We start from the raw sequence: 24,436 nt of genomic DNA, 5'->3' as shown, positions 1-24,436 counted from the left end.
TCAATGTTTGTGCACACACCTGTGTGTGAGGTTACTTCCCGCTGCTGGTGTACACACCAGCAAGCAAGATCCCTACCCATGCAGGGGATTATAGCTGAAAGGATTAGGTTACTGCCTGCACTGTGGGAGTGAGAGTTTACTGTTCAATGATTGTGCACACACCTGTGTGTGAGGTTACTGCCTGCTGCTGGTGTACACACCAACAAGCAAGATCCCTACTTAATGCAGGGGATTATCACAAAATAGATGAGATTACTGCCAGCACTGTGTGTTGTAGGAGTGAGAGTTTACTGTTCAATGTTTGTGCACACACCTGTGTGTGAGGTTACTGCCCGCTGCTGGTGGTACACACCAGCAATCAAGATCCCTACCCATGCAGGGGATTATAGCTGAAAGGATGAGGTTACTGCCTGCACTGTGTGCTTTGGGAGTGAGAGTTTACTGTTCAATGATTGTGCACACACCTGTGTGTGAGGTTACTGCCTGCTGCGGGTGTACACACCAGCAAGCAATATCCCTACTCAATGCAGGGATTTATCACAAAATAGATGAGGTTACTGCCTGCACTGTGTGCTGTGGGAGTGAGAGTTTACTGTTCAATGATTGTGCACACACCTGTGTGTGAGGTTACTGCCTGCTGCGGGTGTACACACCAGCAAGCAATATCCCTACTCAATGCAGGGATTTATCACAAAATAGATGAGGTTACTGCCTGCACTGTGTGCTGTGGGAGTGAGAGTTTACTGTTCAATGTTTGTGCACACACCTGTGTGTGAGGTTACTGCCCGCTGCTGGTGTACACACCAGCAAGCAAGATCCCTACCCAATGCAGGGGATTATCACAAAATAGATGAGGTTACTGCCTGCACTGTGTGCTGTGGGAGTGAGAGTTTACTGTTCAATGTTTGTGCACACACCTGTGTGTGAGGTTCCTGCCCACTGCTGGTGTAAACACCAGCAAGCAAGATCCCTACTCAATGCAGGGGATTATCACAAAATAGATGAGTTTACTGCCTGCACTGTGTGTTGTGGGAATGAGAGTTTACTGTTCAATGTTTGTGCACACACCTGTGTGTGAGGTTACTTCCCGCTGCTGGTGTACACACCAGCAAGCAAGATCCCTACCCATGCAGGGGATTATAGCTGAAAGGATTAGGTTACTGCCTGCACTGTGGGAGTGAGAGGTTACTGTTCAATGATTGTGCACACACCTGTGTGTGAGGTTACTGCCTGCTGCTGGTGTACACACTAACAAGCAAGATCCCTACTTAATGCAGGGGATTATCACAAAATAGATTAGATTACTGCCAGCACTGTGTGTTGTAGGAGTGAGAGTTTACTGTTCAATGTTTGTGCACACACCTGTGTGTGAGGTTACTGCCCGCTGCTGGTGGTACACACCAGCAAGCAAGATCCCTACCCATGCAGGGGATTATAGCTGAAAGGATGAGGTTACTGCCTGCACTGTGTGCTTTGGGAGTGAGAGTTTACTGTTCAATGATTGTGCACACACCTGTGTGTGAGGTTACTGCCTGCTGCGGGTGTACACACCAGCAAGCAATATCCCTACTCAATGCAGGGATTTATCACAAAATAGATGAGGTTACTGCCTGCACTGTGTGCTGTGGGAGTGAGAGTTTACTGTTCAATGATTGTGCACACACCTGTGTGTGAGGTTACTGCCTGCTGCGGGTGTACACACCAGCAAGCAATATCCCTACTCAATGCAGGGATTTATCACAAAATAGATGAGGTTACTGCCTGCACTGTGTGCTGTGGGAGTGAGAGTTTAGTGTTCAATGTTTGTGCACACACCTGTGTGTGAGGTTATTGCCCGCTGCTGGTGTACACACCATCTACCAAAGTCTGTGCAAGAGCGAATATGGAAATGGAGTTTATTGCAGTGAAAGGGGGCAAGAGAGGAAAGAGACTGGCGGTGCTGATACAGCGGGCACTGAGAAAGGCTTTGATCTAAGATGTCTAGTGGGGCAGTAGGGGAGGAGTTTCCTTTGTAGATCAGATTGAGCCCTTGTCAGCTGACATATGAGTGAAACAATGAAGTTTAAACAAGGAGCGCTTTCTGATAGGTAGCCAGCGCAGGGCTTTTAAAGTTGGAACGAATGGAGTACCAGGAGGAAGATTTCAGGCGTTTGGAAAAAAAAGGCTTCATTAGTCACAACCATCAGGGCATTACCATAGACTATAGGCTCATGATCAAGACTTGACCATTTTTTTCCCTGGAACTTAAGGGGAGCTCTTGGAACACTCTTTTGAGCAAGCACATAGGAGCAAAACAGGTGCCACAGACAGAGGTAACATGTTCTTTCATGGAGAGAGTCTCATCAATCATAAAGAATTTTTTAACTTCCCTCCTGGGAAAGGAGCAGGACCCTATTCGGATAGCCAGCAGTCTCTGGACCGAAGAGTTTTTGCCGGCCCAAACAACAAAATCTCAGTCCAATCACCCTTCAGCTGTAAACAATTGTGCATCATCCAGGCACTTATTTTCCTCATGCAGTCGTTAAATCTCAATTTGACCTGTCCAAGATCTTCCTAAATGAGATCATTAATTGGGTGTCATCTACACAGGATAAGGCTTCAGAAACTCAAGATTTGACAATCTGAGCAAGGGGGTCACTTAGATGTTAAATCTCTGATTCCCAATTCTAGCCAAAATTATTCATAAATGTGTGCCTCTAAACTGAACCAACATATCGATTACAACGCTTTGCTTAACAATTAGCTATTGAAATTCGAACATGCCCATAGTACAGAAACCACAATGTTCAACAATGTTTGGATGCCATCCAGAACACCGCAGCCAGACTCGTCCTCGGAACCCCATGAGCACATGAGCAAGCACCCATGAGACCTCCACTGGCTCCACATCGAAAAGAGAGTAACCTTCAAGCTGCTCACCCACGCCTACAATTCCCTCCACAACATAGGACCCAACAAAAAAAGTCTCCTTCCACGTACCCAAAAGGAACCTCCACTAAGCCGAACTCGCCCTGGCAGAGACCCCACGCATCTGCAGAACCAGAGCAGGTGGAAGAGCCTACGTCACAGCAAAGACCTGGAATGACCTCCCACTCAACTTCACATGCTCCCCCACTCTGCACACCTTCAGGAAGAGCCTCAAGACCTGGCTCTTGGACTGAGCCGGAGCTGCACCCCTCCCCTTACCCAGCGCCTTGAGACCATCATGGGTGAGTTCCACACTTTATAAACCCCTGATTGATTGATTGATTGATTATCAGATGTTCGATAAATGAGATGCTTGCCCATTGATCCTACAGAGCTTCTAGGCATCCTGTGATACAGTTGACTATAAAATATTAATTAATACCCTCTGAATGGATTTTGTGCTGCAGTCCTTCAATGGTAAAACCAGACGAAACAGAGTTCTTCATCATCACCTCTCACACTAAGGCCCTGATTTTGATGTTGGTCAAAAAGCCTCCAACATGCAGTCGGAGGCTTTCTGACCTACATTTTCGGTTGCAATTCCGACCACTGTATTACAAAAGTGGCGGTCAGAATTGAAACTGGCATTTGACAGGCTCAAGCAACCCGTCGGCCAGTCAGAAACAACACATAGTCCCTTAGGACTGCATTTCCGCTGTCAGGATTCCAATCCAATCCAATCAGAAATTTGTATAGCGCGCTACTCACCCAGAGGGTCTCAAGGCACTTAGGGAAGAGGAGTTCGCTACTGATCGAATAACCAGGTCTTGAGTTGCTTCCTGAAGGAGAGGTGGTTCTGGGTACGACGGAGGTGGGTGGGGAGGGAATTCCAGGTCTTGGCCGCCAGGTAGGAGAAGGATCTTCCCCCCATGGTTGCTCTTCGGATGCGTGGAATCGCGGCTGGGGCTTGGTTGGAAGATCACAGTTGGCGGGTGGGGGTGTAGAAGGTCAGGCGGTTGTTAAGGTATCTGGGTCCTAGGTCGTGGAGGGCCTTGTGTGCGTGAGTGAGGAGACGGAACGTGATTCTCTTGCTGACGGGGAGCCAGTGCAGGTCTCTCAGGTGTCCGGTTATGTGGTTGTGTCGAGGTATGTCCAGGTTGAGTCGTGCGGGGGCGTTCTGAATACGTTGAAGTCTTTTCTGCAGTTTGGCTGTGGTTCCGGTGTAGAGGGTGTTTCCGGAGTCCAGTCGGCTGGTGACAAGTGCTTGGGTGACCGTCTTCCTTGTTTCGATGGGGATCCATCTGAAGATCTTCCAGAGCATGCGTAGGATGTTAAAACAAGATGATGAGACAGCATTGACTTGTTGGTCATCGAGAGGGAGGAGTCTAGGATGAAGCCCAGGTTGCGTGCATGGTCCGTTGGTTTGGGTGCGCTGCCTAGGGCCGGGGGCCACCAGGAGTCGTCCCAGGCAGAGGGGGATGATCCCAGGATGAGGACTTCCATCTTGTCTGAGTTCAGTTTTAGGCGGCTGTTCTTCATCCACTCTGCTACTTCTTTCATCCCTTCGTGTAGGTTGGTTCTGGCGGTGGTTGGGTCTTTGGTGAGGGAGAGGATCAACTGGGTGTTGTCGGCATAGGAGATGATGTTGAGGTTGTGTTGGCGTGCGATGGACACGAGGGGGCTCATGTAGACGTTGAAGAGGGTGGGGCTGAGCGATGATCCTTGTGGTACGCCGCAGATGACTTCGTGGCCTCTGATCTGAACGGGGGGAGGCGGACTCTCTGTGTTCTTCCGTCGAGGAACGAGATGATCCACTCCAATGCTTTATCTTGTATCCCGACATTGTTGAGGCGTTGTACTAGGGTGCGGTGGCAGACCGTGTCGAACGCTGCGGAGAGGTCCAGGAGGATGAGGGCCGCTGTTTCCCCATTGTCGAGCAGGGTTCGGATGTCGTCTGTGGCTGCGTTGAGGGCGGTTTCGGTGCTGTGGTTGGCTCGGAAGTCGGACTGTGAGGGGTGAAGGGAACCGTTAGACTCGAGGAAGGCGGCGAGCTAACTGTTGACAGTCTTCTCTATGACTTGTGCGGGGAATGGGAGGAGCGAGATGGGGCGAACGTGCTTAAGTTCGGTGGGGTCTGCTGAAGGTTTCTTCAGGAGGGCGCTGAGCTCGGCATGCTTCCAGCTTTCCGGGAAGGTAGCGGTGTTGAAGGAGCAGTTGATGATGTCCCGGAGTTGGAGTGCGATGACGGAGTCGGCCTTTTTGAAGATGTGGTGGGGGCATGGGTCGGTTGGCGATCTGGAGTGGATGGTGTTCATCGTGCGGATGGTGTCTTCGGTGCTGATCGTGCTCCAGGCGCGGAGGGTGGTGGTGGGAGGTTTTGGTTCTGTGGTTGGGGGAGTGGTCTGATCGCCGAAGCTGTTGTGTATGTCTGCGATCTTGCTGTGGAAGAACGAGGCGAGGGAGTCGCAGAGGTCTTGTGAGGGAGTGATGTCGTTGTTGCCGGAGCTGGGGTTGGTGAGCTCTTTGACGATGCTGAAGAGTTCCTTGCTGTTGTGGGCATTGTTGTCTAGTCGATCCTTGAATGCTGATTTCTTGGTGGTGCGGATCAGTTGGTGGTGTTTGCGGGTGGCGTGCTTGAGAGCGGTCATGTTGTCTGTGGTTGGGTTTCTTCGCCAGGCTTTCTCGAGGGTTCGGCAGTTCTTCTTGGAGTTCTTGAGGTCGTCGTTGAACCAGGAGGCTTTTTAGCTTCCTGGCTTGTTGGGGCGGTTTTGCAGGGGTGCTAGGTCGTCAGCGCAGTTGGTGATCCACTGTGCGAGGTTGTTGGCTGCTCGATTGGGGTTTGTTGATCTGGCAGGAGGGTTCTGGTTCAGTGATGTGGTGAGCTGGTCGGTGGTAATTTTGTTCCAGCTTCTGCGGGGGACCTGTTGTGGGTGGTGGTAGGTCGTGGTCTTTCTGAAGCTGAAGTGGACGCAGCTGTGGTCTGTCAAGTGGAGTCCTGTGGAGTGGTTGAAGGAGATGTGCTTGCTGGAGGAGAAGATTGGGTCGAGCGTGTGTCCAGCGTAGTGGGTGGGGGTGTTCACCAGTTGTTTGAGTCCGAGATTGGCGAGGTTGTCCAGCAGGGAGGTGGTGTTGTTGTTGTTGTTATTCTCCAGGTGGAAGTTGAGGTCCCCTAGGAGAATATAATCATCGGAGGGGAGGGCGTGTGGGCTGACAGTCAGTGATGTCGTCGCTGAATTGTGTGCGGGGTGATGTCGGTTTCAAACAGGCTTTTCATATCAGGCTTTCCGACATGAAAAGCCTTTCAGAAAGCGACTTTGGGGGCCCCTAGCAGGGCCCCCGTGCAACAGTGGCCTCAAGTTGGGGGTCACGTATGGTGCCCCCATCAATCCCTGCACTGGGTGGCAGGAACCGTGTGGTGCCTGCCACATAGTGCAGAGATTAACAAAAACTCCCATTTCTCTATGGCAGCTTGCGTTGTGGCCATTTTCGCAAGCACAAGGTCCCATAGAGAAATGGGAATGTGTGACCACACCATGTGAGGTCGCATCCTAATACTGCGATCAGGACCGCCTACCGGAGGTCGGTCAGTTCTGATTCCACAACATTGTCGGGTGGACTCAATACCCGACATCGTAATAAGACTGACAGACCATGACAGTCCCACCATTTTCCCCCAAATTCTATAACACTTGTGGGGGCATCTCAGGCTTCGTAAATCGTTGCCTCCCGATCACAACACCAGTCCATGTCCGAGTCTAGGCCGAGGTCAAGGGAGCCGTTGTGGACTTCCAACTACAGGCAATGTCTCTCTTGGCTATAAGCGTGCCCACACAAACCAATATTCTGTCCCCACTGGGTCCTCCTAGGTTATCAAGTATACCAAGCAAGGTGATTCTAGGATTCCTTGCCACTGTCTCACCCACCACGGCAGACAAGGTATTAAATACAGCTTTCCAATAATCCTGAATCAATGGCCACTGCCAGACAACATGAAAACAATCTCCCACATGAGTCCTGCACCTATAGTAGGCGGGGTAGGCGTGAATACCCACTTTTTGTAGGTGAAGGGGGCATGGAGGTCAGATGTAAGTACTTAAACTGTGTAAAGCGGAAACTAGAAGAGATCTTCGAAGTGCTATGGGCCATACAAGCGTCTCTGCAATCAGCCGCATCTAATTCCCTCACATGATGCTCTCACCACTTCCTCAGAGGGGTCACAGACATAAGTGCATGCACAGATGCTTCTAGGGTGGATACCTTGTCCAGCCACCTGCCCACCCACAACAGTGTTTCCACTGTCAACTTGCGGTTCCATTACAGCAACCGCAATGCGGCCCTCGGCACTCCAAACGTTACCTGGGTAACCTCTGGAATGCCGTAAGGGATGGGGGCACTATAAAGAATGTGTAGGATGTTATCTCTGGGATCCTTCCATCCTCCATTCAACCCTTCATTTATAGACACTAGTTGTGAAGACCAGTAATAAAAGCGCAGCCTGTCATAGCGAGGCCCCGTCATAAATTGCCCATCTACACTTGCTAAAAGATAACTTGGAAGGGCAGCCAGCCCCAATAAACTTGCCGCTCAAAGCCTGCACAAAGCCAAACCAGGTCTGTGGGATGCGCAAAGGGTAGTTCTGGAGAATATAAAGGAATTTTTGAAGGATCATCATTGTATGCAAAGTGAGTCTATCATAGTGTTCAGAGATAGGAAAGATCTTCCCTAGCACCGAGAAGCCCTTGTGCCAGATTCAAGCTCTACATCAGCTCTGGAACCAGGATGTGTGGACCCAAAGGTATTGAAAGCTAACCCAATGCACCGGAATGTTGGACTGCCAGGTCTCGTCCCGGCGGTCTCCCCTCAGTGGAACCAATAGGGATCTGCTCCAGTTAACCCAGGGTCCTGATGCCTCCCCAACAATGCCCAGGATCTGGAGAAGCCTAGGACCATAGGTCTAGCCAAGAATAGGAGGACATCATCTGCGTAAAGCGCTATGCGATCCTCCATTGCCAAGCCCCAGCCAAACCCCCAAACCAGAGCATTGCAGCGGACCCACACCACCACCAGCTAGTTGGCAAGTGCAAATAGGAAGGGGACAGTGGGTACCTCTGTCTGGTGCCCCACGTCACTGGAAAAGCCTCTGATAGTAGTCCATTAACCCTCACCCTGGCCAGGGTGCCTGTGTACAGAACCCTGACATAAACCTGCAATCGAGGCCCAAGGCCCATACCCTTGAGCTTCTTGTCGAGGTAAGTCAATTAACATAAGGGCCGCCAGACCACCCAGAGCCCTGATACGGGACAGCATTATATGCACTCTGCAAACGCAATGTCTAGTGCCACGTGGAGAAGTGTGGCTCACTGGTTAGAGCGGCAGACTCTGAAGCAGAGATCAGGCCCGGGACCAGGGTTCAAGCCCCGACGCGGCAGGGTCTTGGGCTCAATGTCTGCGGACTCGATAATTCTCGCCTCAGCACCTACTCTAATCATGGGTCCCACGCTGCAACTCTGGGCAATAGCTTGCTTAACCTCCACAATGGCCCCAACAACACTGGGATGCCTGGCTTCACCTTGGGGGTGCCCAGGAGGGGCATCTCACAGGGAGAGCCAGGAAGGGTTCCACAGTGTTATACAGCACCAGGACGCCCCGTTGCTGGGGCAGCTGTGCGCTTTACAAGTATACTACATTTACATTTACTTCGGGATGAATACACACCGGTCGAGTGGACCAGCTTGAGAATAACTATTAGCAGTTGATTCTCCAGTACCTTAACATAAAGCTTGAGCTCGCTGTTGATGAGAGAAATGGGTTGGAAAGATGCACATGTGCATGTTGATGCCTGGGTTTGGGAAGTATCTCAATCGCGGCCTGCATTCAGCTCAGGGAAAGGTGGCCCCTAGCCATGGCTTCAGTATACAGTTTAAGTAGGGGGGAAGAATGTTGGGGCAGAGTTTACAACAGAACCCCATGGGAAGTCCGTCGGGTCTCAGTGTTTTGCCTGGGTTAAGTTCCGACTGCGGGTCCCCTATTTATCTCCGGTGATTACGTTCTTTAGTGCAGCCCTTTCCTGGGGAGACACTCTGGGCAGGGGGAACTCCCCTACCAAGTGGGCTGATCTCTCATTATCCGAGCAACTACAGAATGCATAAAGCTCTTTATAGTAGTAATTGTGGGTAAATGTGGTGGCTATCACCTGAGAATCTTACACCCAATCACTGGAGCCCCCCATAACACCTGGGTTCACCCTCTTTTCAGACTGGTGAGTGGATAGATAGTGCAATACTTTACTGGATTTGTCACCCCACTCGTAAACCTTTTGAGTGGTCACCATTCAACACTTTAGGTTTCGTCCATGCTTAATTGGAATAGTGATGTCCGATCCATCTCTAGCGGTTGTGTTTCTGATCGCTAAGTGACCCTGATGAATTGCAATCAAGCTGTCCTAGTAACTGCTCAAGCTCAACCACTAGACACTGTTTTTCCCGTTCTGCTCCCTTGAGATAGGATCGGGCCATGCCCCTCATGTAAGTTTTGCCAGTTTCCCACATGGTCCCGGGAGCAAGACCTCATTCACCTTGAGGAAGGCCTTATATTCTTGCTGCAAGTGGTCTACAAACTTGTCCTCCTGCCGGAATCAGGCATTGAGGTTCCAGATCGGGCAAGTACCTCTGGGGGCCACATCAAACCTAAGCTGAATAGACATGTGGTCCGATATGCCCCATTGGCAAGATCTGGGATCCTGTGCTCCGGAGGAGATCAGTGGCAGGAAGAAACAGATAATCAATGCGGGAGAGCAATCCAATGCATGAGTAAAGCCGAAGAATCTTGGATGCAACACTCGCCTCGCGTCACAGAGTCCCAGTCTCTTAGCCCTCGACCACGCCGGGGGCGGTCCCTTGGGTCCGTGAAAGTTGGCCTACCCCATTATGTCATAGTATAGCTGGATGAACTGGAAGACCGCTCCTCTCTTAATACGGTCTAATTGACCATTAACATTCCAGGCAAGAAGCGTAAAAGACTGGGACATGTTGGTGTCGTGGTGAGTAAATGGGATTATTAAACAACTTAATAATTAATTATGCGTCTAAGAAAATTGTGATTGATTTATTACTTAGTTAACTTACCACACCCTGTACTATTTTATGTATCTGTTGTAAAGCGCTCCGATTCCCTCGGGTCAGGCCAGCGCTATATAAAACTTCTAAAATAAAAATACAAATAAAAAAATACCCCCACAAACCTAGCAGCGCACACTTCAAATATAATTTAAATGAATAAATATAACACTAGTAAGATAAATAATAATCAATTACATATTAATTAATACATTAATAATTAACTTCCAACCCTATACCCCAACAAACCCAGCAGCCCACAGCCAATATATATATAACTTAAAAAATATAAATATTACACAACTTACATGATAAATATTAAATTCGATATGAATAATGTATTAAATAATTGTTAATTTGTTATTACTTAATTAACTTCCTACCTTATACCTCTATAAACCCATAACCCGCACCTAATATATAACAAACAAATTGAATGATTAAACAATATACATAATTAATAATCAATTAAACTATTATTAATAAATTAATAAGTAATTGTTAGTCAATAATTAATTGTTAGTTAATTAATTAATTACTTAACTTCCCACCATACAACTCTACAAACCCAGCAGCATGCACCTAATATATAACTTAAAAAATATAGTCATTACACAATTTACATATTAAATAATCAATTAAATAAATAGCAATACATTAGTAATTAATTGTTAATTACTTATTACTTTATTAACTTTACACCCTAAACCTCTACAATCCCAGCAGCCAAAACATAAAATGTATCTTAAAAAATATAATGATTACAAAATTAGCATAATTAATCAATTCAATAATTAATACATTAATTAGTAATGAATGACACCTCATTAACTCCCCATCCTATAAATCTAGCAACCCACTACAACAATATAAATTAGTTTTAGCAATTAAATTAAAAATGATAAATTACTTAAAATCACAAACTATTAAAAAAATATTATTAACAATTATGCAAACAATAATAACACTAAAATTACATAACACATAAAATTAATTAATGAACTATAACATATAAAGATAATTAAAATGTGATATTTTTTACAACTATGTTATTGAAACTATATTAATAGCAACAATATTCTTGAAAACTATATTACTTACCTGAAAAATCGATATTCTTGACACCGATATTTCTGCATCATAATATTTTTTATCACAATATTTTTTTGCTGATATTTTATGCAACTCAATATTTTGTACAAATAGCCCCCTTAAGCATGACTACACCAAACTGAAAGAGGAACAAAACGCTAAAGTATGTGGTGAAGGTAGAAATCTATATAGTTTCACATCCTGAAACCCCTACATCCTGAACCTTGTCTTGCTCATTCTCTGGCTCTACGCCTATGGTACGAAACAACATTCAGTGGGATATCAGACAAGACCCATCAGTCTCATCCTTTATCTTATCAGCAAATAGTTATTGACTATACATCCCTGACACCCTAAGCTTTTGCAATTAAGAATTGCACGCTCTGCATAGGATGTCCTGTTTCTCCCTTTTCTTCTCTGTGTTACCTCTCACTTCCTATAAGAGTGTTTTATTATCCTCTTACTCCTCCAACATAGCTTCCTGTTTGCTGACACATTCTCCTATCCCACCCTCGCTTACCTACTTGCTACCTACCGTCTACCTAAACTTAGCCCTTCTTCCTTAAAACTCTACTTTATTCCCTATCTACAAACTATCTCATGATCGGTACGCAGACCTGTATGCATCCGTTTATCTTCATGATGGATATTTCCCCCTCCTCTCTCTGGAAAGCTGTCTTGTACATGCATGTGATAAAACGCCACTGTTGTGAATTTCAGGATATTGCAAGTCACAGATGAGTTCCTGCATAACTCATGGACCTCCAAAATAACTTGCAATACCCTTCTAAAGCATGTGTATTTTATTCCCTACAATGCACGGTCATGCCATCACCCTACTCACTTTAGGCTTTAGTAACAGGCAGAGAGGTCCCTTCTTTCCTGATATAAACTATAGCATGTAATAAAGAAACATGTCCCATCATTATCTCCTTTCTGCTGATCACTCGTCATTTTAGAAAAGCAGATCATAAGAACGATTTTAGTTTTTGTATACTGGAGCTGTAATGATATTCCATGGCTTGCCCTTCACCTTGGCTGCTGGCTCTGTCAGTATCCATTATTCCCAGATGTTCGGATCTGACTCAATGTATAGGCGCAGACTTTTGCCCATAACTTTAAAAGGAGGTTTTGTGTCTCTCTTGAGGCACAGAAAAAGACAGACGCATCCTTGGTTTTGGTCGTCTTTGCCAGCACTGCTGTCGTTTCTCTCACCTCTAATGTTAAACATTTTAAAGTTATGGGCAAAAGTCTGCACCTATAGCATTGAGTCAGATCCGAGCATCTCGGCTCAGTGATGAAAAATGTTATGGGCAAAAGTCTGCACCTATAACATTGAGTCAGATACTGGCAGCTGGGCTCACTGATGAAGAAAGGGGAGTGAGTCAACTAACCTACACTGTACACAGAGTGTTCTAAACTCCAGACCTCTGGGATACTGGTCCTGATGAAGGCCACCTGATCCGTAGAGGCATTCCTGGCTGAAATATGTTGACCTACCACAAGGTGTTGTGGGCCATGAGTTCATTAACTCGTACACTGCCATTTCTTTTAACCATATCCCTTTCCTCGCCAAATAAATTGTCTCATACAGGAAACTAGATCATTTTAATTGTCTTCACTACTGTCGCTATCCAGACAGTCTCCCTCTTGGTGGAGGATAGTAGATCACTTGGCGAACAGAACACCCAAGGGATAGACCCAATGATGAAGCTACCCACTAAACCACACAAGTGCAAAAGAAATATGTACCGCAGACTGTGAATGTGTGATGAGAGTCTCCGATACAATTTCCATGAGGCTCTGGAATATTGACACAAGTGATTCATTCCCTTTCGATTGTGATAAGATGTGACATTAAAGCGCTCTGGAGTCCAACTGGACTATGTTTGTGCTGTATCAATAAATTCAAATGATCAAATAAACTGATGGTTTTGGGGAATACAACTGAGTGTGGGAGGTTATAAGTGAGTATGTGAGATTCCTGCTCCATCAGTTTCAGACCTGAGTGTGTGAAGCACTTTAAACCCTAGAAAGGCTATAGATAGTTCTTACCTGGAGCCGTTTGCGTTTCTGGAGTCCTCTCTTTCTCACCAGGCCGGCTGGGATCTTCCTGGAATTCTCGGTCATTGGGTTCCTTTTTGAGGCCCGGAGGATGTCCAATGACATCATTGTCGTAGAGCCCTGTTATGTTGGTAGATGCACCTTCAAGAGAAGAGCAGGTCATTATTCTCAGCACTTCAGCACATGACTGGACTCGCAGTGCTGCAAGGGAGGTTTCCACAGAGGCCAGCCCTTTAAAAAGGCAGGTAGGACTCGGGGGGCATTAGAAAAATATCATGGTTCTGGGAGAAAGCCGAGCACCTGACTGACTCAGTTCTGACGTTTATTCAAGACATGGCCTTTTGAGAAGCTTCCCAATAGCTCCCTAGACTCAATCTGTGGTAGAGGAAATGTAAACCTATTTAAAACTAAAAGCCATGAAGGACCAGTTTACTCACTTTGTGCTGACTTACCATTTGTGGGGGCAACGTGGTGGGTCATGGACGGGGCAGCGGGTAGGCGGCAGGTGCTCGGTCCCTTGTCTGGGATGTAGAAATATCGGCAACAAAACTCCATTGCGAGATCTGTAAACACATTTTTTTTAAAAAGGTGACTTGAGGTAAGAGATAACTTTATGCAGCCAGTGCTGGATCAGTGTGAAGGCCCACAGTCAGCCGCTGTACCAGGCCAGCAGCGCAATACTGACCAGCAAGCAAAGACTAAAAGGCCTAGACCATGGATGGCAATTTATGAAAATGTCTGGGGTAGCAGTTGTGACATCCGGTATTCCTTGATCCCCTGATGATATCAAATGGCTGACATCGTGCTGCCTATAATAGCTACTTAAATGCTGTTGAGGGGATAAGGGAAGGATACCAGTGGAAATTACAAAACAAATCACAGCTATTACATCTGTGCTTACTTTATTTTCCAGCCCTTTACTCATGTGACCTGACTCTCTGAATGTCAATTGAAATGGCAGGGGTACCAAAGAGCAAGTCTGGTGTAAAAGATACTCTAAATGACCTGAGTTATCACCTTACCTGCAGGGCCGATTCCCCCCCCGGTGCAAGTCCAGCAGCCAGCGACCCCCAGAGCCCGGACGGACTGCCCTGTGACCCTCTTACAGACTCTGTCTCCTGTGAGCACCGGACTTACTTAAAACAAAAACTGACCACAGAATCTGGATTCGGGCGCCTCTGCAATTCTGCACCACTGTGCACCTGACATCCACAGACGGAGTTCGAGTTGCTCAACAGCACAAGAAGTCTCCCCAGCAATCCTGACCTGGAACCTGGTGATCCCCGACCTCCCTTAAGCCTCAAGACAACACCTGCAGCCTTCAACCTGAAGGTCCCCCCCACAGCAAGGGTAGCTGGTAAGAAAACCCGACTCCAGTAGACACCCCTGCACCCAACGCCCCACTGCCTTGGTGGCTCAACCGACAGTGTCCCGGCATACCCCAGGATCCCAACTTATCTCTCCAGACAGTGATCGCCTTCAGGGAGTCTCCCTGTCCAAGCCTGTAGCAACTTTGCAGAACCGAAGGTCTCCATTGAGAAGCACCTGGTCCCTGACGTACTCTTTACACCCTGCACCAGGCTGCCCCAGTGCCGCTGGTAGTGCAGCTCCTGTGATGGCCATTGGCACCTCCAGTGTTGACCTTAACCCCAGGAGCTTTGCACCCACACCTGTTTGGCCTGCTCCTAAGTAGTCCCTAACCGAAGGCCCCCTTAGCCCCATCAGTTAACATTGGGCCCTGCACTCTGCACCACGTCGCCCCAGGGTTGCTGGTGGTGCAACTCGAGTGCCCATCTAGACCTTGGGGAACCTTGGTCCTAGCCCCGAAACCTCCCACTCGTAAGTTGTGTACTTACCTTTAAAACCAATAACCATTTTTCTTCAATAGGAACCCATGTTATGAGATTTTGGGCCTAAAAATGTTCTGTGTTTAACTGTTGTATTATGAGAAAAGACAACTCACTTGCAAAGTATAAAAAGTCGTACTTACCTTGTATTGTAAGAACCTAAGGTGTGGTATCTAGGCATACCACCCCCAGTATTCAAAGTAATCCAAAAGTAACTAAAAAGTAATCTGAAAGTAATTACTGTGTAATTGAAACTGCATTTTAAAGTGATACAAAGCTGTAACAATTGCAAAATCAACCTCAACTGCATTTCATTGAACAGTCTTGCATTTGAGAAATGTATTTTACTTACCTGTGCCAAGTCCTGCTTGGTTCTAAAATAAAACATAAGTATACCTTTTTTATACTTACCTAATTGGTCTGGATTCTGTCTCTGAGTGTGTGTAATCAGTCCTTGATTGAGTGAATACAATAAATGCGTAACACACACTCTGGATAAGCCTAACTGCTTGTCCACACTACCACAAAGAGAGCTGTTAGTACCTACCTAATTTAGACTCTGCTATACCTCTGGTGACTCCCTGGACTCTGTTCACACTATGCCTTACTTCGGTATAATGTTCTATATTGATGTCACTAGTGATACTGGCGTATGATAGGCATATGGTTAATTTTATTTTACAGTGCCATGCTGCTTGTTGGATTGCTGTTTTCTGGTCTGGGTTTGATGTGCTGAAATAGAATGCTGTGTTGTGGGGTTATGTACCCTAGTTCTTTGTTGTGGGGTAATGTACCTTAGTGGTATGTTGTAGGTTTGCGTATCCTAATGCTGCGTTATAGGGTTGGTTGCCCTAGTGTGTGTAGCCAGAGACGGTAGGTCCTGTCAGGCCTACAGCAGGGTGTGTGTGTTGGTGTTTTGCTTGAGACTATAGGTCCTGTCAGGTGTAAAGTAGAGTGTGTGTGTTGCCTGAGACGGTAGGTCCTTTCAGGCCTACAGCAGGGCGTGTGCGTTGGTGTTTTGCCTGAGACTATAGGCCCTGTCAGGCGTACAGTAGAGTGTGTGAATTGCCTGAGGCAGTAGGTCCTGTCAGGTGCACAGTAGAGTGTGTTTTACCTGAGACCATAGTGTGCAGAAGGGGGTGAGTGAGGGTGCAACACCACTGAGGTGTCTTTAATTCTCCCAGCCCTGCATAATATTACAATGGTGTACTTTTAATGTATTTGATATCTTAGGACTGTTTTGCTATTCTCCTATCCTGAGTCCTTTCAATGTGTAACTAGTTCGTTTTTATTATTCATTGTATTCCCTTAGGGAAGGAGATGTGTTGTGACCAGTAATGTTACTCTGCATCCTTTCCATTAGTTATCTGTTCCTTGCTACTCACCTACTATGAATGTGATGTGTGTGGAATGTTGTAATGCTTGATGATGTAGTGGAATGCTGGCGTGCCTGGTGTGGTTGATAGAGAAACAGCTGGAGCGTGTGGGCTGAGCAGCAGGGATGCTCATCCTGGTCGGGCTATCTCTTATTTACTATCCGATTGACCTGTAACTAAGCTTAACCCTTTCGATGCTGATGACGAGCTCAGCTCGTCATCACCCACGGGTGTCATGTGCTGATGACGAGCTGAGCTCGTCATGAAAACAGCAAAATGGTAATTCCCAGCACAGGAGGGGGAAAACGCCTAGCAGCCAAGAGGTTAATAAACGATCTTCTTATAATCTACAAAATGGCTTCCTGGACTTTGCTTTGAATTATAACACCATACTACCTTCTTCAACACGATCTTTCCATTTCTTGCCAATTGTATAGCTCCTTTTATCACCCTACGAAACCTCTCAATGCCTCAGTTTACTACAGATTGATAAACTGATGTGTCTCCCCGCAGCACCCCATTCCTGGGCAAAAAGTCTCCCAGACGGTCTGACTAGAATTGTGACCCATTATCACTTATTTCAACTTTTGATAAGCTCTCTTGCATAAAGACGTGATCCAAATTTGACCCCTTGGATTCAGTTTACTTCACTACCGCCATTTTATAAAATAGTCTAATAAAACAGTGATATACAGCAACACACTATGATCTCCTTGCAATATAAAAATCTCATAAATAAATAAATAAAAGACATGGCTGTTTAACCAGTGAATTTCTGTCCCGGTTCCCCGCTAGCCCAACATGCGCCGAGACACCTTCGGGTATTTGTTTGCGCAATAAAAATCTCATAAATAAATAAATAAATATATCCATGATATGTATTACCAACTTATTCCAAGGCACACTGGGACAGCCCATAGGGTACAAGGGACGTCTGATGCTAATCTGAGTTCTGGTGTCACATTTCACACAGAACCACACTTTTCGTTCTACTTCTACATCTGTTCCTGGCCACCAATATCGGTCTTTGACCCTTCTCGTTGTTTTTATGACTCCCAGAAGGCATTCAGGACATTAATCTATCATCGTTCCCCTCAGCCTTTGTTGAGGCACTAGCAGGCCACCTCTGAACCAAAACATTGGCTTCAAATGTTAAGTCTTTGACTTCCCAATACCCTCTCACTCCCTTTGTCACATTCTTTTCATTAGTCCAGCATTCCTTTATATATATTTCCTCACTTCACCCAAACTGACACAATATGTACTCATCTTTCCATTCCTTCCTATGAGTCAATTTAATTTCTTTAACACACATCCAAGCATCCTAAAATCCTCCCACTCATATTTGAGAATTCCTTTTTAAGGTAATGCATACTAAATGCATCTGCTACTTCACATTTTCCCCTGGGCCATAGTGTACACATGAGCAATATGTGGAGACACTTTAGACAATCAACTGGTGCTGAGAACTGTTGTGAGTAGTTCATGATCACATCTTAACACCAATAAATTGACAAAATTGTGCAAAGCTCCCATATGCTTGCCAAGGTTATTCTTACTATGACTGAAAAATGCTCCTGTTGGGGGCTGTTAAGGAATGGGATGCAACGACCATTGCAGCCAACCAATTGGACAACTTTACTAGTTTAACTCTCTTTCTTTTCTGTAACTTGCTTAACTCTTACGTGACCACTTCCCTCAATATTATGAGAATGTTATGTTTCTAACCTTATGAATACTAGGTTTTGCATTTTCTTTAGGAATAATTCTATGGGACAAACCCTCCAATTTACCAGTTTTACCTGAACAACATTGGGAGAATCCTTTAGCATCTTATGATATCTTCTGACCTCTATTACTTCTAATGTGCAACACCTATTCAAGACTATTAGGATTAAGTAAGGCTCCCTGATCCAACCACCGAAGAACAGATGGTCCCTTTTGAGTGATATACTGTTATATTTCTGCATCCATGTTTTTAAATTCAAAGGATAATTTCCTATCCCCACAACACTTCTACTGCTTCCCCTGTAAGCTCTCAGGTTTGTTGTCAGATGGCTTTAAACTCTCTCCTAGCTTCTCCACATAACTTTCTTTCCGTATTTCCTTGTCATAAGGCAAACCAGAGTCCGCCAAAGAGTTAATCTTAATTCCATTTACTTTCATTTTACAGATTGGTTTTCCTAAAGTACTCCATCAGTTCCCAAAACTTTCCCTTTTTTGCTTCATATACATTCAAAATGTTTAGGATCCTCATTGTCTGAGGAGCTACTTTGTTGTTCATCAGTCACACATTTTACTTTAGGACCATTTTGTTCTTTTTACATACTGTCCTCTTATACAACACAGAACATCTAATCTTTATAGCATTTGTTAGTATTTGCAAGTTGTTCTAAGCTGCCGCATCTATAACATCTGGAATGTCCTTTCTATCTCTGTTTGACTCTCTAGGAATCTCGCTCAGTTTACCTTCAGATCTATTGTTTCTAAGGTCTTTTATTGCTGTGCTATGATACTGATAGTGATCATGATTTAATCTTGCTGGCAGCTTCTCTATTATCAACTTTGGTATTATCGAATACTGGTTCGACACACCATCATTAGAATCTGCCTTGCGCACAATAGCTTTAATATCCTTTAAAGCAGAATCTCCATTTACCCACAACCTGTCTTGAATATTCGGATTGTTTTAGCGCAGAATGACCCTGGGCCTCATGTAGAGTTTGGCAGACTGGTTACATTGTCACAAACATGACGGATATCCCGTCCGGCTTACTACAAGTGCATTTTATTATACACCACTTGAACTAGGTGGACCACGAAACTGTATATCAGGCCCTATTCCTGTTATAAACTCATAAAGGCTCACATATCTGACGCTGATTACTGCCCACAAAGGATCTCTCTGCTGCCAAACGAAGGGCGCCTTCTTTGCTAACTTTGCCCAGCTGTGTCCAGACTTCTTGGAGGTCGCGCCGCTGGTGGGAGCTCTTCCGTGGTCGACGGATTGCCTACCAGCTCCCAGCGAGCGCTAGACCCCATTACCATTGGCTGCCTGCACCGGGGGACTGCGAGGACCAGAAGCCTTTGCTTCTTCCAGCTGGTGCCTCTTCCCCCGGCGGTAACGCCCCCTACCTGCCGGCTACTTACTTTTCGCGACACCCGCTTCGCGGGTGCCGCTCACATATCTGACGCTGATTACTGCCCACAAAGGATCTCTCTGCTGCCAAACGAAGGGCGCCTTCTTTGCTAACTTTGCCCAGCTGTGTCCAGACTTCTTGGAGGTCGCGCCGCTGGTGGGAGCTCTTCCGTGGTCGACGGATTGCCTACCAGCTCCCAGCGAGCGCTAGACCCCATTACCATTGGCTGCCTGCACCGGGGGACTGCGAGGACCAGAAGCCTTTGCTTCTTCCAGCTGGTGCCTCTTCCCCCGGCGGTAACGCCCCCTACCTGCCGGCTACTTACTTTTCGCGACACCCGCTTCGCGGGTGCCGCTCACATATCTGACGCTGATTACTGCCCACAAAGGATCTCTCTGCTGCCAAACGAAGGGCGCCTTCTTTGCTAACTTTGCCCAGCTGTGTCCAGACTTCTTGGAGGTCGCGCCGCTGGTGGGAGCTCTTCCGTGGTCGACGGATTGCCTACCAGCTCCCAGCGAGCGCTAGACCCCATTACCATTGGCTGCCTGCACCGGGGGACTGCGAGGACCAGAAGCCTTCGCTTCTTCCAGCTGGTGCCTCTTCCCCCGGCGGTAACGCCCCCTACCTGCCGGCTACTTACTTTTCGCGACACCCGCTTCGCGGGTGCCGCTCACATATCTGACGCTGATTACTGCCCACAAAGGATCTCTCTGCTGCCAAACGAAGGGCGCCTTCTTTGCTAACTTTGCCCAGCTGTGTCCAGACTTCTTGGAGGTCGCGCCGCTGGTGGGAGCTCTTCCGTGGTCGACGGATTGCCTACCAGCTCCCAGCGAGCGCTAGACCCCATTACCATTGGCTGCCTGCACCGGGGGACTGCGAGGACCAGAAGCCTTTGCTTCTTCCAGCTGGTGCCTCTTCCCCCGGCGGTAACGCCCCCTACCTGCCGGCTACGTACTTTTCGCGACACCCGCTTCGCGGGTGCCGCTCACATATCTGACGCTGATTACTGCCCACAAAGGATCTCTCTGCTGCCAAACGAAGGGCGCCTTCTTTGCTAACTTTGCCCAGCTGTGTCCAGACTTCTTGGAGGTCGCGCCGCTGGTGGGAGCTCTTCCGTGGTCGACGGATTGCCTACCAGCTCCCAGCGAGCGCTAGACCCCATTACCATTGGCTGCCTGCACCGGGGGACTGCGAGGACCAGAAGCCTTCGCTTCTTCCAGCTGGTGCCTCTTCCCCCGGCGGTAACGCCCCCGTGCATAAACCTCCCCTTAAATTGAACCGCATCACGCGCAACGCGGGACGCGCGCGAGGAGAAGCGCGAGGCGAAGCCCGGGCCAAGGGCGGGCCCGTTTCAGCCCGTTCCAGACTGTGCGAGACTGGACTGGGCCACGGTATTTGTGTTCTACTATTCATTCCTAGACTTGTTCTGATAATAACTGCAGGGACTTTACACCCATATCTTTGTCAACAGTGAAACCAGTTTGTTCTGCTCTATCATTATTGTATAGTTTGAGACCCATAGTGTCCGATCATGAGTAGAGCCACTAGAAGCAAAAAGACTGATAAATCTACTGACATAACTGGACCCATTGACTTATTTTTAAACAAGGCCAATGCAGCCATCGATAATACCATCCAATTGATAGAACGACGGGTGTCACATGAACTGGAGATTGCTAGAAAAAGATCGTCAATGGGTCCCTTGGCTCTAGCACAAACTCCAATTCACAAGGGTCCGATTACTCCCCTGTTGAATCAAGCAAGTGCGCTAGTTCACACAGTTCCAAATACTGTGGACTTGTCAGCAACTCAATTGTCATTAGGGTCTGATTCCGTGGAGGACTTGGAAAAAACACCGGACTTACAACTCCTACACAACCTACACAACCAAGACATGGCATTGGAACCTAACTCCACGGGTGAAAGGGAGGGTGCCATATCTAAGAGGTCAAGTAAGGGGTTGATTACACAGGAGATCACATCGGCGCCACCTAACTGTGTGAATCCCTGCAACCTGAATAAGAATAGTAACAATATTGTAGTACAGCAAATCCCCCATCCACCAATAGAGTGGTCTCTAACATGCCCCCACAGAATACCGAGCCACTGGGGAACCTAGATGCAATAGGTGCGGAAGGTGGCATACACAAACCATGCACCACATGTGTGACACTACATGATTTTCTTACAAATAGTATGGGGATATTGTTAAAACGCCATCTGAAACCCTTGGAAAAAAGCATAAGGATAATTGAAAAACAACTTGCAAAATTAAATACTCCTGCATTTATTCAGAAGTCATTGGGCACCCTAGATACGGGGGAGGGGAAAACCAAAGAACCAAGTAAACCGGCGCAACCGCTTACCTTACCAGCGGCGTGTCCAAAACCCCTTGCACAAGATAAAGTAGCAAACACCCAGACTAATAAGAGTGTCAGACCAAACTCACAAAATACCCCTAAACCCCCAATTGTAGAGGGGAAGGGCCAATCCGATATCACCAGTGATAATGCGCAACCCACCCCAGCCCTTGTGGCTTTAAATACCCAGCTAGCTAATCTAAAGGAGACTTTACACACATCACAAAAAACCCAGTCTCTCCAATCTCAGGGAAAACAAAGGAAGGGCACTAGGTTCAGGCGGCCGTTCCATCTGCCACCTGAGGCTACCCCGTACACTGTCGTCCTAACAGGGGTGTCTGAATTGCCAGATGGTTCGGACGAGCCCCCGTGGTCACTGAGGAACAAAGTTTTGCAATGGTTAAGTCAAAACAGACCTTTACAGTCCTTCCAACACAGCAGAATAAATTCTGTGAGAAGAGTGTACTGGATTGGGGACACGAAAAAAAGCTTACAGGGTGACTGTGTTATAGTCAACTGTGACGATCCTGCCATGGTTGACTATATTTCTTCTTGGCCAGCGCTTGAAAAAAGGGGGGGGGTTGACGTACAGCGTCTTTCCTTCTTCTATCCACCTTTAAACATTCCCAATTATGGTGACACAAATGGTTGGGATGAAGTCCAAGACTGGCCTTGGACGCAGGTGGGGTACACCAATAGAAGTAGAAACAGGAACAGTAATAATTACTGGAACAGAGGCTGGGATTCCCGCCCTTGGTACCATAGCAGAGGAAACCCAAATCCTGACTATTGGAGGGGGGCTCCTACAAGGAACAGATACGACTGTTTAGATATGGTCGATTGACCAACAAAGGTCACTACAGGGGTATCAGTAACCTTAGCCCCCCCTTCTAAGAATCATGACGTCTTTCCCCAGGTAGAAAGCACTAATCCCACGATGACAGAGAGCACATCAGATCATGATACGGGCGGTGCAAACTTGTCAGGCCAGCATTTAACAGAACAACCTAGTAAGCCACTGAAGGAGAGTGGACTCGAGTCCACAGCTAAAACCACCTGTATGCATTTACACCTGAACACAGTAGATAAGACTAAGAGCCAAATTCATAATGAGATTGGAGCCCTGCCCGTGGGCATTGTCCCACTAACCAGTCAGGAAGAATCCAGTTCACCCAATGAGGGGAAATGTTCGTTAAAAATAACATCATGGAATATTGCTGGGCTGGCTAAAAAAGCGCGGGACCAGCTATTCCTAACTTTTATGGAAAGGCAGGACATAATCTGCCTGCAGGAGTGCTGGGACTTAGATGAGACCCACATCGAGGGTTTTAGCACTTTTTATGTTCCCTCCATTCAGGGCAACCGAGGCAGCGGCTCTGGGGGACTGTGTATTTTTACCTCTAACCTCTGTAATATAGAACAGAGTATGTATGAGGCAAGTGGACTGAAAGCAGGTGCAGGGAGCTCATTACAGGGTTTGTTTATTAAATCAAACGGGCGCTCCTTTTTCCTGATCAACCTTTATAATAACGCGCCAAAAGTTGAGGTTAAAACCTTAATGGCGGAATTGGACTCACTGCTAAAGAGAGGTGGGCAGGCGGCAGACTGCTTACTCATAGCAGGGGATTTTAATTGTCACTTATGCCCCTATAGTCAAACAAAAAATTGTGGCATTTTTGACTTAAGAGGGGATCCTACTACGCACTTCGAACATTCCATAGGGGGCAACCTGCTAAATCAACTCATGCATGAGTGGGATTTGGCCTTCGCCAACGAACTTTGTGAGCCACCCGTAGCGTTTCAGACAACCTTCTTTGGCCATGGGGCAGGCACTGTAATTGACTTTATTTTAGTCTCTAACAGGAATCAAGGCTGGGTGGGGGGTTTTGATACGGAGGATCTAGCAATAAGCGACCATTTTCCTATCAGCACTTCTCTTAGTCTAGGGAAAGCGGGGACCCAAAAAATAAGTACTATGAATATACTTCATGGTCGCTCAGTGGCGCAGACCAGAAAAAATGGCTACGCCATTAAATGGGCAAAAATTGAACCCATAAACTTTCTGAAAGACCTGGTACGGAAAGAAACTAGACAATTTGCTACCTGACTGGAACCAAGTACCAACCCCGAGCTAATAATACAGGCGTATGAAGGGATCAAAACCACAATAAACGCCAAGTTAACTAAAAAACTAAAGTTAGGGGAAGACACAAGATTACATGGCTGGTTCAATCGAGCCTGTACTAAAGCTCACAAAGCCCTTTTACAGGCCTTAAAAACCATCCCTAGGGATAGCGGCCGAGTTAAGGAGGCTAGACAAGCTTATAAGCAGACCCTACGAACTAGACAGAAAGAACTCAAAAATGCAGCCTGGGAAGCCCTGATAAAGGCAAGCGCTCTAAGGGACAACACGTCATTCTGGAAAGAAATTAATGCCCCCTTCTTCTTGGATAGGAAGGTAGACTCCTTGGAAATAGGCATATCAGAAGATGTCTGGGTTAATTATTTTACCTCCCTCTATAAGAAAGAATCACT

The 24,436-nt window shown here is 46.8% G+C and overlaps 1 protein-coding gene across 1 annotated transcript in view; it reads right to left on the bottom strand.

Moving 5' to 3' along the window:
- The window catches only part of LOC147701524 (circularly permutated Ras protein 1-like), a 223,338-nt gene that overhangs the window by 105,734 nt on the left and 93,168 nt on the right, over positions 1–24,436 (bottom strand). The window contains exons 2-3 of the mRNA XM_086930201.1: positions 13,631–13,741; positions 13,170–13,319 (exon numbers count right to left, since the gene is read on the bottom strand). Of these exons, the coding sequence (XP_086786327.1) occupies positions 13,170–13,319; positions 13,631–13,733 (253 nt within the window). The 5' untranslated portion in view covers positions 13,734–13,741. The remainder of the gene's footprint in view (positions 1–13,169; positions 13,320–13,630; positions 13,742–24,436) is intronic.

This window comes from Lissotriton vulgaris, chromosome 7 (assembly GCF_964263255.1).
Source record: "Lissotriton vulgaris chromosome 7, aLisVul1.2, whole genome shotgun sequence".
Lineage (NCBI taxonomy): Eukaryota > Metazoa > Chordata > Amphibia > Caudata > Salamandridae > Lissotriton > Lissotriton vulgaris.
The sequence above is the reverse complement of the archived record's forward strand: the minus strand, read 5'-3'. Positions and strand labels throughout refer to the sequence as shown.